Raw genomic sequence first — 15,961 nt, 5'->3', positions numbered from 1 at the left:
GAGGAGAGTCTGCGGGTGAGGGAAATCCTCCATGTGGACGGTGTGAGGTGACTGAGGAGAGTCTGGGTGAGGGGCGTTCTCCCTGGGCACGGTGTAAGGTAGTGACTGAGGAGAGTCTGCGTGAGGGACATCTCCACACGGAGGGTGTGAGGTGACTGAGCAGAGAGTGTGGATGAGGGGTGTTCTTCTCATGGGCGGTGTGAGAATGCAGGTTGAGGAGTGAATGAAAACCTAGTACTTAAGAGGTACTTATTAAAGCCGAAACTCCAATACTTTGGCCACCTCATGCGAAGAGTTGACTCACTGGAAAAGACTCTGATGCTGGAGGGATTGGGGGCGGGAGGAGACGGGGACGACAGAGAATGAGATGGCTGGATGTCATCACCCAATCAATGGACATGAGTTTGAGTGAACTCCGGGAGTTGGTGATGGACAGGGAGGCCTGGCGTGCTGTGATTCATGGGGTCGCAAAGAGTCGGACACGACTGAGCGACTGAACTGAACTGAAACATTCGCCAAGCAGATGATGATTCTGAAATGTGTTAGTTTTGTTACTGTTGAAGGTGCTGATGGTCAAGTCTGATGGCACGGGCAGCAAGATGGGATCATGCCTTTGGGAACTACCTCAGATGTGACGAAGTGTTTTTGTAATCCCTCACTGGGTCTTCTAGCATCCCTTTAAAGGGATTATTTCTGTTCCACAGGTCAATGATGCACTAACTTAGGCGAGGATAGGAGGCTCTGTCTTAACTAAAATTGTACCTGCATTGAGAAAGTACGTGTGCTTTTTGATTGGTTGTGTTCAGTATTTTTCTGTCTTTAACAGGTAAACATAAGAGTTCAAAAGTGAAGGATGTTGCAGCTGCTATTGACAGAAAGCTGAAGACATTCATGGAAATTACTTTGGAGGAGGATAGCTTGGAAAGGTAAAGCACTAGATATACCCCAGCTGTGATTATCTGAACTCTACTAGGTATTCCTTAATATATATTAGATTTCACTTTCATTTCTGCTAGCTGCAGCCACGTGTAGAGAACTGGGGATTGAAGGGACCGAAATGTTTCTCTTGGCAAGACCCCTTGAGCATGTTTTAATTGCTTCCCCATTCTGTCTTTAAAAACAAAAACAAAACTGTTATTTGTGAGATTCTGCCCTAGAAAAGCAAGGGCATACAAACTCACTTTATATGATTTTAAACCTAAGATTATATTTGGTGGTTTGCTATATTTTTGAAACCATGGATATTCATAGGATATAATTATCTGTTTACAAGTATACATGTTGGGAATGGGAAAGATCCCTCCAGAAACTGAAGAAATGTGCATTGTTTTCTACTTTCTGGGTGGCCCGTTGCTGTCACATGGACTGCTGTCTAAGAATGTGTTCATTGCTCTGTTTTTGCCACCAAGTGTTTCTGTTGCTTTGTACTGTTTTTGACATGCTGTGCAATTTCCTGTAGACTCTTTTCTGAATAGTGTCTGACTCTCAGACCAGCCACAGAAGCAGTGCTTTCCTTCTATTTTCTGAACACCATGAGGTTAGGTGTTACAGGGCTTTGAACCAGGTAATTAGTTTTATATGAGAAAATATACCACTGGGAAATAAACTACTTTCCAGATCTACCATCTTCTTAGAAGAAAGGCTTTCAAAATCCTAAATTGCCAACTTTTAACAAAGATAGTCTTTTCTTCTTCTTGCCAGTCTGTGGACCTTTCTTGACTTTTCTTATCTTACTGCATTAGCTAGGGCTCCCAGTACAGTACTGAAAGGGAGCGGTGAAAGGGCTTGCTCGTCTCGTACAAGATCTCAGTGGGAAAGCTTCCCGTTTCTCACCATTAAATACAATGTTAGCTGTAGACATTCTTTATCAAGTTGAGGATGTTCCCGACTATTCCCGATTTACAAATAGTTCTTATCATGGTACGTGTTGGATCTTGTCAGAAACCTTTTCTGCATCTACTTACAGGATCATATCATTTTTCTTCTTGAGCCTGTTGATGTGATAGGTTACAGTAGTTGATTTCCAGATACTAAATCAGCTTTGCATACCTGGGATAAATCCCAGTTGGTCATGGCACATAATTTTTTAATATACTGTTGAGTTTATGTTTTATTGAGTGTTTCTGCATCTGTGGGGCTTCCCTGGTAGCTCAGCTGGTAAAGAATCTGCCTGCAATGCAGAAGAAGACCCCAGTTCGATCCCTGGGTCGGGAAGATCCACTGGACAGGGACAGGCTACCCACTCCTGTGTTCTTGGGCTTCCCCTTGTGGCTAACCTGGTACAGAATCTGCCTGCAATGTGGGAGACCTGGGTTTGATCCCTGAGTTGGGATGATCCCCTGGAGACAGAAAAGGCTACCCACTCCAGTATTCTGGCCTGGAGAGTTCCATGGACTGTATATCGTGGGATTGCAAAGAGTCAGACACGACTGAGCGACTTTCACTTTTTGCATCTGTGCTCATGAGATGCAAAAAGAGATGAGAGAGATCATTTTGTAGTTATCTTTCCTCAGTGTCTTTGGCTTTGCTACTAGGGAAATGCTAGCCTCATAGAATGAGTTAGAAAGTATTTCTTCCCTTCTTTCTTTGAAAGAGACTGTAAATAACTGGTAAACGTCTTCCTCATACATTTGGCAGAATTAATTCATCTGTGAATCCATCTGGGTCTGATGCTTTGGAAGGTTATTAATCATTTATTCAATTTTTTGAGATCCTGGTCTGATTCCTGGGTCAGGAACATCCACTGGAGAAGAGATTGGTTCCCCACTCCAGTATTCTTGGGTTTCCCTGATGTCTCAGCTGGTAAAGAATCTGCCTGCAATGTGGAAGACCTGGGTTCAATCCCTGGGCTGGGAAGATCCCCCAGATAAGGGAATGTCTACCCGCTCGAGTATTCTGGCCTGGAGAGTTCCGTGGACTGTACAGTCCATGGGGTTGTAAAGAGTTGGACACAACTGAGTGACTTTCACTTTCTGTTCAAATTGTCTATTTCTTCTTGAAATAGTTTTGGCAGACTGTGCCTTTCAGGAATTTGGTCCATCTCATCTAGGTTGTCAACTTTGAGGGCATAGTGTTCCTTAGTTATCTTTTACAATGTCCATGGGATCTGTGGTGATGTCCCCTCCTTCATTTCTGATATTAGTAATTTGTATCCTCGTTTTTCTTTTCCAGCCTGACTAAAGGCTTGTTGGGCTTTCCTAGTGGCTCAGTGGTAAAGAGTCTGCCTGCCACGCAGGAGACCTGGGTTCCATCCCTGGGTGGGGAAGATCCCCTGGGGAAGGAAATGGCAACCCACTCTAGTATTCTTGCCTGGGAAATCCCATGGACAGAGGAGCCTGGTGGGCTTCAGACCATGGGGTCACGAAGGAGTCGGACACAACCTAGCCACTAAACAACAACAAAGAGGTTTATTGGTTTTATTGATCTTTAAAAGAACCAGATTTTAGTTTCTTTGATTTCCTCTATTGATTTTTTAAAAAATTTTTTTGCTTTCTGTCTTAATATTTATTATTTTTTTTCTTTTGCCTGCTTTGGAATTAATTTAGTCTTTTTTTTTTCCTGGCTTTCTTTGGAGAAGGCAATGGCACCCCACTCCAGTACTCTTGCCTGGAAAATCCCATGGACGGAGGAGCCTGCTGGGTTGCAGTCCATGGGGTCGCTAAGAGTCGGACACAGCTGAGCGACTTCATTTTCACTTGTCACTCTCATGCATTGGAGAAGGCAATGGCACCCCACTCCAGTGTTCTTGCCTGGAGAATCCTGGGTACAGGGGAGCCTGGTGGGCTGCCGTCTATGGGATCACACAGAGTCGGACACGACTGAAACGACTTAGCAGCAGCAAGGTAGAAGCCTAAGTACTGATTTTGGATGTTCTTTCTTTTCTAATTGGAGAAGGAAATGGCAACCCACTCCAGTACTCTTGCCTGGAAAATCCCATGGATGGAAGAGCCTGGTAGGCTGCAGTCCGTGGGGTCGCTAGGGGTCGGACACGACTGAGCGACTTCACTTTCACACATTGGAGAAGGAAATGGCAACCCACTCCGGTGTTCTTGCCTGGAGAATCCCAGGGATGGGGGAGCCTGGTGGGCTTCCATCTATGGGGTCACACAGAGTCGGACACGACTGACGTGACTTAGCAGCAGCAGCAGAGAAGTCTGGTAGGCTATGGTCCATGGGGTTGCAAAGAGTCGGACACAACTGAGCGACTTCACTTTCACTTTCACTTGCTTTTCTAATATGTTCAGTTGGTGCTATAAATTATTATTACCCATTAAGCACTGCTTCTGCTGCATGGCACAAATTCCTATGTTACATTTCTACTTCGTTAAAAATATTTTTAAATTTCTCTTGAAATTTCTTCTTTGCTCCATGTGTTCTGTAGAAGTGTGTTGTTTAATCTCTCAACTTTCCAGTTATGTTTCTGTTATTGATCTCTGGTTAAATTCCATGTTATCTGAAAGGACACTGTATGGATTTCTATCCTTTTAAATTTATTAAGGTGTGTTTTATGGCCTAATGTGTGATCTGTCTTGGTGAATGTTCCATATGAGCTTGAGAAGAATGCGTGTTTTACTGTTGTTGGGTGAAGGCATGTCTAAATGGCAGTTATATCCTGTTGGTTGATGGTGGTGAGTTCATTTCTATCTTTACTGATATTCTGCTTGCTGGATGTGTTTGTCTGTTTTTGATAGAGGGGTTTTGCTTTATATATTTTGTTATCCTGATATTAGGAGCATATGAATTTAGAACTACTATATCTTCTTGATGAATTGACCCTTTTACTTTTATGAGAGGTCCATCTTTTTCTCTAGCAATGCTTTTTCCATAGAATCCATTTTGTTAAGTATTAAGACGGCTCCCCAGCCTCATTTGGTGAACATATTCAGAGTGTTAGTGGTGTTTTAAGGAGGCAGAAACGCCACAGTGACAGGACAGCCTGAACTCCAGGTCGAGTTCCTGTCAGGGTGTCGATATGTTGGGTTGAGGCTGTTGAGGGTTACAGTGAACGCTGAAGTGTGGAGGAGCTGTGCTCCCACTGGGGAGGACTCACAGCCCAAGGCTGACCCTCACTCCAGGGATGGAGAGGTCCTGAGGCCTCCTGAGGGGGGACACTGCCCATCTAGTCCCTGGGAGCTCAGGGGGCCCGTGCACACAGCGGTGCTGAGAGCTGCCGAGCCAAGCGAGCCTTGCTGCGTCCATGCACTCCCCTGGTCAGCAGGCACCCTGGAGGGCCTGGAGGGCTGTGGCCTGCAATGCCACCTCTGCTGTGCTCCCAGCAAAGGCAGGGCCTTGTGGGGAGCCCTCTAGTGGCCCTGCTGACCTGCTTGGTTCCACGCCTCGGTGACAGGCAGCCGGGCACTGGAGGAGGGGGCTGGAGTGTCCTTGGTCATGAGCCAGGCACACGTGTTCAGCTACATGCTTTACTCTGGAGACTGTTGACTGTTTTCTGTGCAGTTTAAGAAGGATCTTTGAGGGAGAAACCAGCAGACTCTAGGTTTTATGAACCTGTTTTATTTCTGTGTCTGTGGGGAAGAGGAACGTGAGCTTCTGATTTGGAGGAAACTGAGGAGTGTGTCACTGTTGCCATTTAGTTGCTAATTCGTGTCTGACTCCTTTGCAACCCCATGGACTGTAGCCCACTAGGCTCCTCTGTCCATGGGATTTCCCCGGCAAGAGTACTGGAGTTGGTTGCCGTTTCCTTCTCCAGGGGATCTTCCTGACCCAGGGTTCAAACCCGTGTCTCTTGCATTGGCAGGCAGATTCTTTACCACTGAGCTACCTGGGAAGCCAGGAGAGGGAGGCAAAAAGCCTATAGCACCCGGTATTCCCAGCTGATCCCCCATCCAAGTAACCAGGCCCGACCCTGCTTAGCTTCCTAGATCAGACGAGATCGGGCACGTTGAGGGTGGTATGGCTGTCGACAGCTGGGCAGTGCAGATATTCAATACGGCTGTCAGAATTGCAAAACCAGATAATGATAAGTAATTGTCATAGGCCATAGTCATAACTTCAGAAATGCGAGCATCTTACAAGATGTCTTTGTTAGAAATACTGTCTGTAAGGACAGTTTTTTTTAAATAGTATGGTATAAACTGCTCTGAGGGACATTTGCACTTGCACAAGGGTTCAAGGCTAGTACTTGAATTGTGTTATTAGTTAACATTGACAGAAAAAAGGCCCTAGAAGTTCAGAACTTACTCTATGGAAAAGAAAAGAATATTCATAGAATTTAAAAACAGGCATGTAATATTTGGAGGGCTAATGGCTGAGCCCTTGACAAGAATCATGAGTGTTCAGTCACGAATCAGTTGGACTCAGTGACTAAATAACAAAATGTAATGTTTTGTTTATTCATTGTTTCTAGAACTACATGCAGTTTCCTCTGCTGAGCTGATACACAGATGGCAAGAAAGAATTCTTCCCTTTAAGGAGGAAACGTCCTAAAAAAGCAAATAGGTAGAGACTGAAATACTGGCTTCCTTCTTAAATATTCAAGAAGCATACGGTAGAAAAACCAGTGTTTGAGGGAAAAGAAGAAGCTAAAAACCGAAACATAAAGATCAATCTATGGAAGATATGCAATTGAGATTTAAGACTATATTTTAAACTATTATTTATTTTTGTCAGCATAGAGACATTAAGGCAGGTTTGCCTTCACGGCTCTAGGAGCCCTTTGGTCCAGTTAGAACGTCAGGCAGTGGGGCGTTGATTGCGAATGAGCGTTTCCTGAGCAGACGCACTGGCCGTCTCTGCAGGAGGGTCAGTGTTTTGCTGACTGGTCTGTCGGGTGCTGTCTCATTGCACTTTCAGAGCCTCACCTGCCAGGAGAGCCAGGCAGGAGGGGCGCCCATGTGTCCCAGGAGTAGACGCCTGTGTGCTGCTGTGCTGGCGGTCTCCGCGGGCTCCGTGCTGCCCACCACCTGCTGTCTCCACCCTCGTGGTGTTCCTGGGGTGCAGACAGATGTGACAGCGCGTGTGCGGTGGTGGAGCAGTGAGAGAGACAGGCAGGCAGCAGGGCTGGGCCAGCCAGATACCAATAGGAGTCTTTGAAGAAAAGATCAGCTGCAGCCCCAACTAAAAGCCCTTCATTGGAAACACAGCTGATGAACCCGAGCCTCAGCTCCTCGGGGGTCCAGATGGCCTCCATGCAGGGCAGACACTGCTGCAGAGGACGGTCCTGGGGAGGCAGCCATGCAGCCACCGTTGGGAGAGAATTTTCATGGCAGGCGAAAGACATATGCACTTGCAAGGATTCTTCTGTCATTGTTTCTGTAACTAAACTTTAGATGGGACTGGTGAAAAAAATTACCTTAAGACAAGTCCACATGCCCAGCACACATTGAGGCCAAGCAATACTGAAACGCCGGAGTGTAGGGCAGAGAAAGGGTTACTGCAGGGCCACGCGAGGAGATGGGTGGCTCGTGCCTTAAAAACCCCAAACTCCCCAAAGCCTTTCAGCAAAGCCCTTTTCTAGGAAAGCTGAAGGGGGGTGTGGTTGGTTGTGGCAGACTTCTTGGTGTCAGATCCTTTGTCCTTGAGGTCGGGTCATGGGCAGGTAACAAGGTTCCTGTAAATCTCCACCACACGAATGTTCTTCTCTGTTCTGATGAGAAAGGGCATGGTCCCAGGATACACATATCACTCCGAGGTCACAGTCCTGGCTGAGGAGCAGGGCTCAGCTGGCGGCTCCCTCAGGGCCAGGCCATCCTCAGACCCTGCTCCTCTCTCATCCCCGAGAGACCCAGGCACTTGGGACCCGACTGACACTCGACTCCTCAGGCGGCTGAAACGGGGGGGTGCAGTTCCTGCAGACTGCGTCCATGCAGACCACCACCGCCGTGAGGGTACAGACACAGGCATGGGGTGAGGCTCACCACTGCCTTGAGGGCTGGGCCACGGCTGGTGGGCGGCCTTGGCGAGGGCTCTGGAGCCCCAGATAACCTGCTGGCTCAAGGTGGGGTGAGCCGGGGCACCAGGGACAAGGCTGGGGCCCACCTCTTGCCTCGCCTGCCACCCGACAGCCGCCATCGACAGCTGGGTGAATTGGTACTAATGGTCATTCACGGACAGGTGGGCCCTTAAGGGGGTCACTGCATTGCCAACCAGTGGCTGAGCAGGACCACTTATAGTTGGTCATTGACAGTTGATTGCTGTGGGCAGAGCCACTGCGGCTGACCAGTGGCTGAGTGGGACCACCAGTGGTTGCGTGCTAACTTGCCTGGTAGTGGGGGTGGGTAATGGCACACAGCAGTGACCTCGTGCCAAGGGCAGTGCGCCACCACAACGTCACACCTCAGTCTGAACCAAATTCCTGAATTTTGAGACAAAGAAACATCTTAAAAGCTTTTCTGTGTTGTCCTCTACGTGGCCCCTCGTGAAAACTGGGATACGTGAATCTTACTCGAGATGTGGCCCCGCTGTGGAAACGTACAGGCTCCGCTGCTGGTGTGCAGGGGGCCCTGAGCTGCGTCGGCGACGCTGTGTTGGTTACAGCTCGACTTCCTTCGGTGTATGGAGTTAGATAAACTACGCTGTTGGCTGTTGGACAGCACAGGTCTGCACTGTGTGAGTCCACTAGTATGCAGGTATCTCCAAGGGTAAATACTCTGGGACTGCCATGTCCTGGCTGGCTGAATCTCTGGGTGTGGGGAGCCGCATTCTCAGAGGGCTAAGTTATACTCAAGATTTTCCACTTCGCAGAGGGTTGGCATCCCAAACTGCTGTGTTGGTCAAGGGCCATGTGTATTAAGATGAATTTCAGCTGATTTCTCTTGAACTATCTGAACATGCCTATTGGAAAGTGTCCAGTTACCCAGAGCCTGTGTTGATATTGTTCGGGGCAGGAGTCAGGCAGGCCTGAGTGCCCATGACAGCTCCGGGCTGAAGAGGGAATAAGCTGAGGCCATTTGGGGCCCAGATCACACCTCGTCTCAGCAGGGTTGCAGAGGTTGGCTGACCCACACTCTGAAGGAGCTTGGGGAAGGGAGAAGCACGGGGAGGGGCTGACAAGCTGCCTCGAATCTGTGAGCCCCCGGCAGGCAAGCATCACCAGGGACGGGGTGCAGGGGTGGGAGGTGAGGGGTGTGCGGGCCGCGGGCGGTAGAGGAAGTGGTGCACGTCATGTGCTGTTGGGGAGGCAGGCCTTGGTCACTGGCGTTCACTGGGCCCTTGACCGTGGGTATGGGAGGGGCGCCCAGACCACACTGCTCGCCTGAGCATGTCAGCACCCTGAGCAGGTCCTCCTGGGGCCAGGGCGCAGCCTTGTGCGGGAAGGAGGCAGCACGCCCGCAAGTGTGGGCCCATGAGGGTGCTCTGTCCATCTGTCCTGGGGCAGGGATGGGACCATGAGGGTGCTCTGTCCATCTGTCTGTCCTGGGGTGATCGCGGGCCCTGTGAGGTGCTCTGTCTGTTCTGGGGCAGGTGCGGGTTCCATGAGGTGCTCCGTCTGTCTGTCCTGGGGCGGGCGCGGGGCCTGTGAGGGTGCTCTGTCTGTCTGTCTGTCCTGGGGCGGGTGTGGGCCCGTGAGAGTGCTCTGTCTGTCTGTCCTGGGGCGGGCACGGGCCCCGTGAGGGTGCTCTGTTTGTCTGTCCTGGGGCGGGTGTGGGCTCCATGAGGTGCTCTGTCTGTCTGTCTGTGCTGGGGCGAGCGCGGGCCCTGTGAGTGTGCTCTGTCTGTTCTGGGGCAGGTGCGGGCTCCGTGAGGTGCTCTGTCTGTCCTGGGGTGAGCGCAGGCCCGTGAGAGTGCTCCATCTGTCTCTTCTGGGGTCAATGTGGACCCTGTGAGGTGCTCTATCTGTCTGTTCTGGGACAGGTGCGAGCCCGTGAGAGTGCTCCATCTGTCTGTCCTGGGGCGGGCGCGGGCCCGTGAGAGTGCTCTATCTGTCTGTCCTGGGGCGGGCGTGGGCCCCGTGAGGGTGCTCCGTCTGTCTGTCCTGGGGCGGGTGCAGGCTCCGTGAGGTGCTCTGTCTGTCTGTCTGTCTGTCCTGGGGCGGGGCAGCTCCCAGCAGGTGGCTCTGCCCCGGCGCCACGTCGCACTGAGCCTGTGACGCGGGTCTTTCCACTCACGTGAGGGCAGCGGCTGCCTCCGTCTCTTTGCCCTCTTGCAAACCGTCCCGTCCATCCGTGGGGGTCTGGCCACTTCTCTGTAGTAACTCTCTCTCTCTGTTTCAGGTTTCTCTACGAATCGTCGTCAAGAACTTTGGGAGCACTTTTGAATTCATAACCAAGCCGACATCTTGGTCATGTAAAAATAGAGGAAAAGGACTTTACAGAAAGCAAGATGAATGTATTTTTCTAGTTTTTTAATGTTAATAACCCATATAGTAGAGAAGAGGTAGGGCTTCTTTTGGGTAGGTGTGAGTAGAAAGCGCGAAGGTTCCTAGCGTTTGTGTGGAGCGCCTGCATTTAGTGTAACAGGCTCTAGGCGTCAATGGTGCAGAAACCCACAGTGCGTGGAAAAAGACAGTTTTCTAGCAAAGTCGATTTTTTATAAACCTGACTTTTATATATAATATTGCTTGCAAACTCTGAGTAATAAAGTGGTGACAGCACCTGTTTGTGTACTTGATTAATAAACACTAGTGCATGTTTTGCCTTCCAGGGACAAGGGCTGAGTTCTGGGCCGGGCCTGGCTCTCCGCCAGGGGCAGCAGTGAAACCCCCGGCGGGGCCTGGTAGGTGTGGGGAGGAGGCCGCTCAGGGATCTGCCACAGCTGCACGCCCTGATCCTGGGCGTGGACAGGGCCCTGAGGCTATGCACACGGCACACAGACCCAGCCATCCAGCCCGACACTGGCCGAGCCCCCTTTTCCTCTGAGAGCCGCCCCGCTGACTTCATCTCAGCTCCCCCATGCCCGAGGTCTCGTGCTCAGGTCCCAACAGTGCTGGCTCAGGCCGAGGCCGGCAGCCTGCATCCTGGGTGCTGCGTTGGACGCACGCACGTTCGCTCAGTCCCAGCAGGAAGGTGGGCTGTGCCGATGGTGCAGGGCCTCTGCCCCTCCAGGAACGGCCTGTGCAGAGGCGGCGCTGAGGGTAGGCCTTCCCATGGGGCGTCTGCTGATGAAGCGGGCTGCTTGTCACAGCTGACTCTGAACGTGAGACCCCGAACTTCTTTGCTGCTGAAGTAAACCATGCTTTATATTGGTGAATGTCCTTTTTTTCTTTTTCGCCCTTGATTTAGTTTCTAGAATAGTCAAGCCTCAGAAAGTGAACCGAGGAGTGTTCTGTCTTTATTCCTGGGAGAGTTTGTGCAAGATAAGACGTAGTGCCTGGGATTTTTGTAGCACTGAACTCTAAAAGGGAGCTTGGTGTTTGCTTTCTTAGAGGGAAGAGGTTCATTTGCTTTTTAATTCACACGTCAGTCTTCAGTCAGGTTTTCTTTTGTGTCAAACAATGTGTGAAATAATGCAGTTTGTGGAAAAATATAATTCAGTGTTTATTGGGTCAAAATAGTTCAGAAAATACTGATATAGGCATACGCCCTAGAGAAATTCCTATATGCGTGCATGGAAGACAGGGAGTGTCTCAGACGGGGAGGGTGGGGCGCTGGGAGGGTGGGACTTCACCAGAGGAGCGGGTTTAGTGCACACGACACAGAACGCTGTTCACCCACACTCACATGTGACCACAGTATGTGGGTGAGCAGGATGAGAACACTGAACGCTACGCTCACGTGTGAGACAGTATGTGGGTGAGCAGGACGTGATCTCTGAACACTTCGCTCACATGTGACCACAGTATGTGGGTGAACAGGACGGGATGGAGACACTTCCTGCCGGTCTGCTCCGCGCGTTTCCTGCCCACCCACTCACAGAAGGCCTCTGACCCGTCATCACATGTGGCGTAAAGGCACGTCCCTTCCTGGGGGGCGTCACCATTCCCAGTGGGAGGCCCTCCTTGCTGCGTCCACCTCCGGGGCGCCGGATCCTCTGGGTGCCCAGCCCCTCCGTTCTCACCCCTATGGCTCTGAGCTTTGGGGTGCAGCTCCTGCCTCCCCACTCTGGGCTGTGCCCTGGAGCCAGCAGCACGCTGGGACAGAGCTGTCCCCTGGGCAGGACGAGGTGCACCCGGCGGTGGGCAGTGGTGGCCCATCCTGAGCTGAGCTGGGCAGCCTCTGCAGCAGCAGGATGGGGAGTGCTCCCCCTGTCTCGAGGGGCTCCAAGGGAGTCGGGCTGGCAGCTGCGGGCCCGTTAGAGGCGTCTCTCCTGGGGGTCTGGCAGCCCACCTTCCCTCCTGGTGGAACCAGAACCATCTGATGAGTCACACGGGGTTCACAGTTCAGACAGACCTGGGCTGTGTCTGTGCAATGAAAACAGGCCAGCTGAAAGTGGCCAATGGCAGTTTTGATGGAATCAGTCAACAGTTCGAATTTCATCCCGGCTGACCAGAGTGACAGCCAAACTAAGACGAGTAACTTGGGGTTGTCTGTCACTCCTGTTTCAGGCGCCCACCAACACACGGGTTGCTGCTCCCTGGAAGCCCGCTCCATAGCTGTTGCTTTGGAGAGCGGTTCTGGCCAAATAGCAACCCAGCGGGCATCCCAGCCTAGCACACCAGGCACCTGCTGACACGAGGGAAGACCCCGTCGGTGCTGCTGCCCTGGCTGAGGGCCTGGGGTCCACAAAGGAGCCTGCCTCCCAGAGGCTCCCACGCTGCCGTCCTGGTGAATCCCCTGCAGCTGGGCCATGTCTTCAACACAGAGAACGGGAGGCCCAGCTCCCCATCCTGACAGCTTTCTGGAGCAAGTAAGACGTCATGGTTAGGCTGGTTGGCTCCGAGCAAGTCCAGAGCGCTGGCTGACGGGTTTGCCAGCTGTCTCCTCTGTCTCCACTCGGCAGTGCCAAGGCCACGGGGCCGGAGTCTGAGCCCCACTCGTGGGGGGAGTCCCCCTCTGCTTCCCCCTCGGGTGGGCAGGAGACCCGAAGGGACATGTGACTCAGAGGCCTTGAAAACGTTGGGAAAGTCATTCCTTGACCCGTGACTGCAACTGTTCTTACTGTGCAGCGCAGGACTGGATCACGCACAGGCCCCAGCAGGTGTGTCAGCGGGAAGGGCACAGAACGTGAGAGCACGTGGGAGACACCCACTCCACCCGAGGGGCTCAGGAGGCGAGCACGTGTTTGGGTGTGCGCCGCACACACACTGGACAGATCCGCGCGTGTGTGCCATTGACAGCACTGATGTGTGCTCACACACACGTGTCCTCGACTGCACCCACACGCATCCATGCTCCTGTGTGCACACTCGCCCCTACAGTCAGGGCCCAGCACTGGGTTCCTATCATGACCACCTCCCTAGTGGCACCCCAGAAAGGGCTGTGCACAGCCGTCCCGCCCGCGGGAAGTCGGGCTGCCTCGGGGCCAGCCCTGTTCTTCCCACATGAGGTTTCCTTCCCCCCTCCTGCCTCAGGTCCCCTTCTGCCCTGGGAGCTTCCAGTGGCAGAGTGCAGCCAGTGCCAGGTGAAGCAGGGCCCGGCACGGTTTGCCTGCTCGGATCCCCGTCCTCCTGCGGGTCCACGCCTCTCCCTGTGGGCTGTGACTGCAGCTTCCCTGTGGTCCCTCCTGTGGGTTTGGTCCCCACGCTCCATTTTGGGGGCCTTGCCCTCTGACTGTTGCTGGGACTGTCAGTCCTGGAGCTGGCCCCGGGATGAAGCAGGGCCTGTTTGTGGAAACCACCATTCACAGCACCCAGGCAAACAAGGCAGGAAGGAACAGTCCCGGGCCCTCCCTGGAGCCCGTGTAGCCACATGGAGGGGAGCGCCACAGCCCCAGACCTAACAGCCCCGCGGGGTGTGGGGTCAGAGCACCTGGCTCCCCTGGGTCCTTCACCATGGCCCGCCTGTGCGTGCCCTCGGATTTGCTGCTGAGGGAGGCCCGTGTACGGGACAGGTGGACCTAGGCTCCTTGGTGTCTCGAGGACATTGCTGGACACTTTCAGCAGTAAAGACTCCGCCTGCAGTGCAGGAGACCTGGGTTCGATCCCTGGGTTGGAAAGATCCCCTGGAGAAGGGATAGGCCACCCACACCAGTGTTCTGGCCTGGAGAGTTCCACAGTCCACGGGGTCGCAAAGAGTCGGACCTGACGGAGCAGCTCTCGCTCTTGCTTCGGAGCCACTTAACTCCTGTCACCAATGTGCTCTACCACCTACCCACCCTGGTCCTGCCTTCTCCGTGATTCTGTCAGCGAGTGTGTCACAGCCGGCTCTCCGGACATCAGCACAGGTGTGCCCCCGGCCCCTGGGGGTGGGTCTCAGCCCCGAGAGCTCCTGAGGGGCGGTGGGGTGCTCCGCGGGGCTGAGGGACAGCGCCCTTGAGCCTTTCACCCCAGGGGTGCGTCTATGCCGGGGAGGGCGCACGGGGCTGACACAGGCCCGGCAGCAGAGGATCGCGAGTGCACTGCCGCCCCCGAGGAGCCCACTTTCCACGCTCTCTCCAGCCGCTGGGCCACCCTCTGGGGGATGCAGAGGAGGAGGGAACGGTGCTGGGACCACAGTGAACACATCCTGCGGGGAGAGGGCACCCCGGCGGGCGGACAGCACTCTTGGGGGCCGCCCCAGGGCCCCCGGGTCAAAGATAGGATAGGACTTAGGCCCAGTCTGCTGGGCCTGGGGGACAGAGGCGCTGCCTCTGGGCACAGGCGTGGGGGTGTGGGGGGTGGTGGATGGGCCCAGCACTCAACCCTGTTCGCCGGGCCGGTCCAGCCGTCAGCCACCCTGGTGCCCACACAGCCCCGCCTCATCTTGGCGGGGAGGCTGGGGCGAGGACCACAGGCACAGCTGACCCAGGGTCAAGCCAGGGAGCCAAGGACGCCATGGGTTAGGGTTAGCGGGCAGGGTGTGAGGACATACAGTCAGTCACACGCATGCACGCACACACCCCACTGATGAGACACACAGACACATGCGCACACACACACCTCACTCCTGATGCACACAGACATGCACGTACACACACACCCCATTTCTGACACATACAAGCACGCATGTACACACACACCTCACTTCTGCAGACACGCATGTACACACACACCTCAGTTCTGACATACACAGATACGCATGTACATACACACTTCACTTCTGACACACAGGCATGCACGTAACACACACACCTCACTTCTGACACACAAAGACACGCACACAGTCCACCTCTCTCACACAAACACAGACACATACATGCACACACCTCACTTCTCTCTGACACACACGCACACAGCCCACCTCTCACACACAGACACACACACATGCACACACCCTACCTCTCACACACACACTCACTTCTCTCTGACACACAGACACGTATGCACGCACACAGCCCACCTCTCTCTCACACACACACAGGCACACACTCAATACACACAACTCACTTCTGACACACAGACACACACACTTACAGACACGGCACTTCTCTCACACACACACACACACACACAGCCCCCATCCGCTGAAGGAACCCCACAAACGGTGCCCAGGTCTTTAGAGAGAAAAAGCCTCCTGGGGAGGAACACACGGTCCCCAGCGCCCCCTCCGGACCCCGACAGCGGCCAGTGGCGGGCAGGGTGCAGGGAGGAGGGGAGAGCCTCCGGAGACTCCACGTCGGGCCGGGTTCCTGCTGTGGAATCCCGACCTGGCGGACAGGCGCTCAGGGCCGGAGTGGCTTCCGGAGCCGCGGGCCGTCCCCGCTGACCCCAGGTTAGGCTCCCATAGCCTCTCAGTCCCAGGCTGAGGACCCCCGCAACCCCTACACGGCGCCCCTCCTCAGGAACCCCGGCCCCCTTGCAGCGAGGCCGGCGCTGCAGGCGCTTCGACTCAGCCCCATCGTGGGATATGAGGGGGGCGGGGGCGCCTGCAGGCCGGGAGACGCAGCGAGGAGGAGGCGCAGGCGGCCTGGAGCTCGGAGCTCGGCTCAGGGACCCCTTCTCGAGCGGTGGTGGGGGAGCGCGGGCGGCGGGCGGGCGCGGGGCGGGGCA

General features: G+C 53.6%; 1 protein-coding gene and 1 pseudogene across 4 annotated transcripts in view; one reads left to right on the top strand and one right to left on the bottom strand.

Moving 5' to 3' along the window:
* The window catches only part of NCAPG2 (non-SMC condensin II complex subunit G2), a 70,591-nt gene extending 60,041 nt beyond the window's left edge, over positions 1 to 10,550 (top strand). For all 4 annotated transcript variants that reach the window (XM_088834794.1, XM_088834796.1, XM_088834795.1 and 1 more), the window contains 2 exons: positions 827 to 926; positions 10,170 to 10,550. In XM_088834794.1, the coding sequence (XP_088690920.1) occupies positions 827 to 926; positions 10,170 to 10,221 (152 nt within the window). In that variant the 3' untranslated portion in view covers positions 10,222 to 10,550. The remainder of the gene's footprint in view (positions 1 to 826; positions 927 to 10,169) is intronic.
* On the bottom strand, positions 5,807 to 5,922 carry LOC129552850 (5S ribosomal RNA; annotated as a pseudogene).
* Positions 10,551 to 15,961: the final 5,411 nt, after the last annotated feature.

The sequence above is a fragment of the Moschus berezovskii genome, chromosome 3, assembly GCF_049115385.1.
Source record: "Moschus berezovskii isolate FMDL1 chromosome 3, NW_MosBer_1.0, whole genome shotgun sequence".
NCBI lineage: Eukaryota > Metazoa > Chordata > Mammalia > Artiodactyla > Moschidae > Moschus > Moschus berezovskii.
This window is presented reverse-complemented; position numbering and strand designations above follow the sequence as displayed.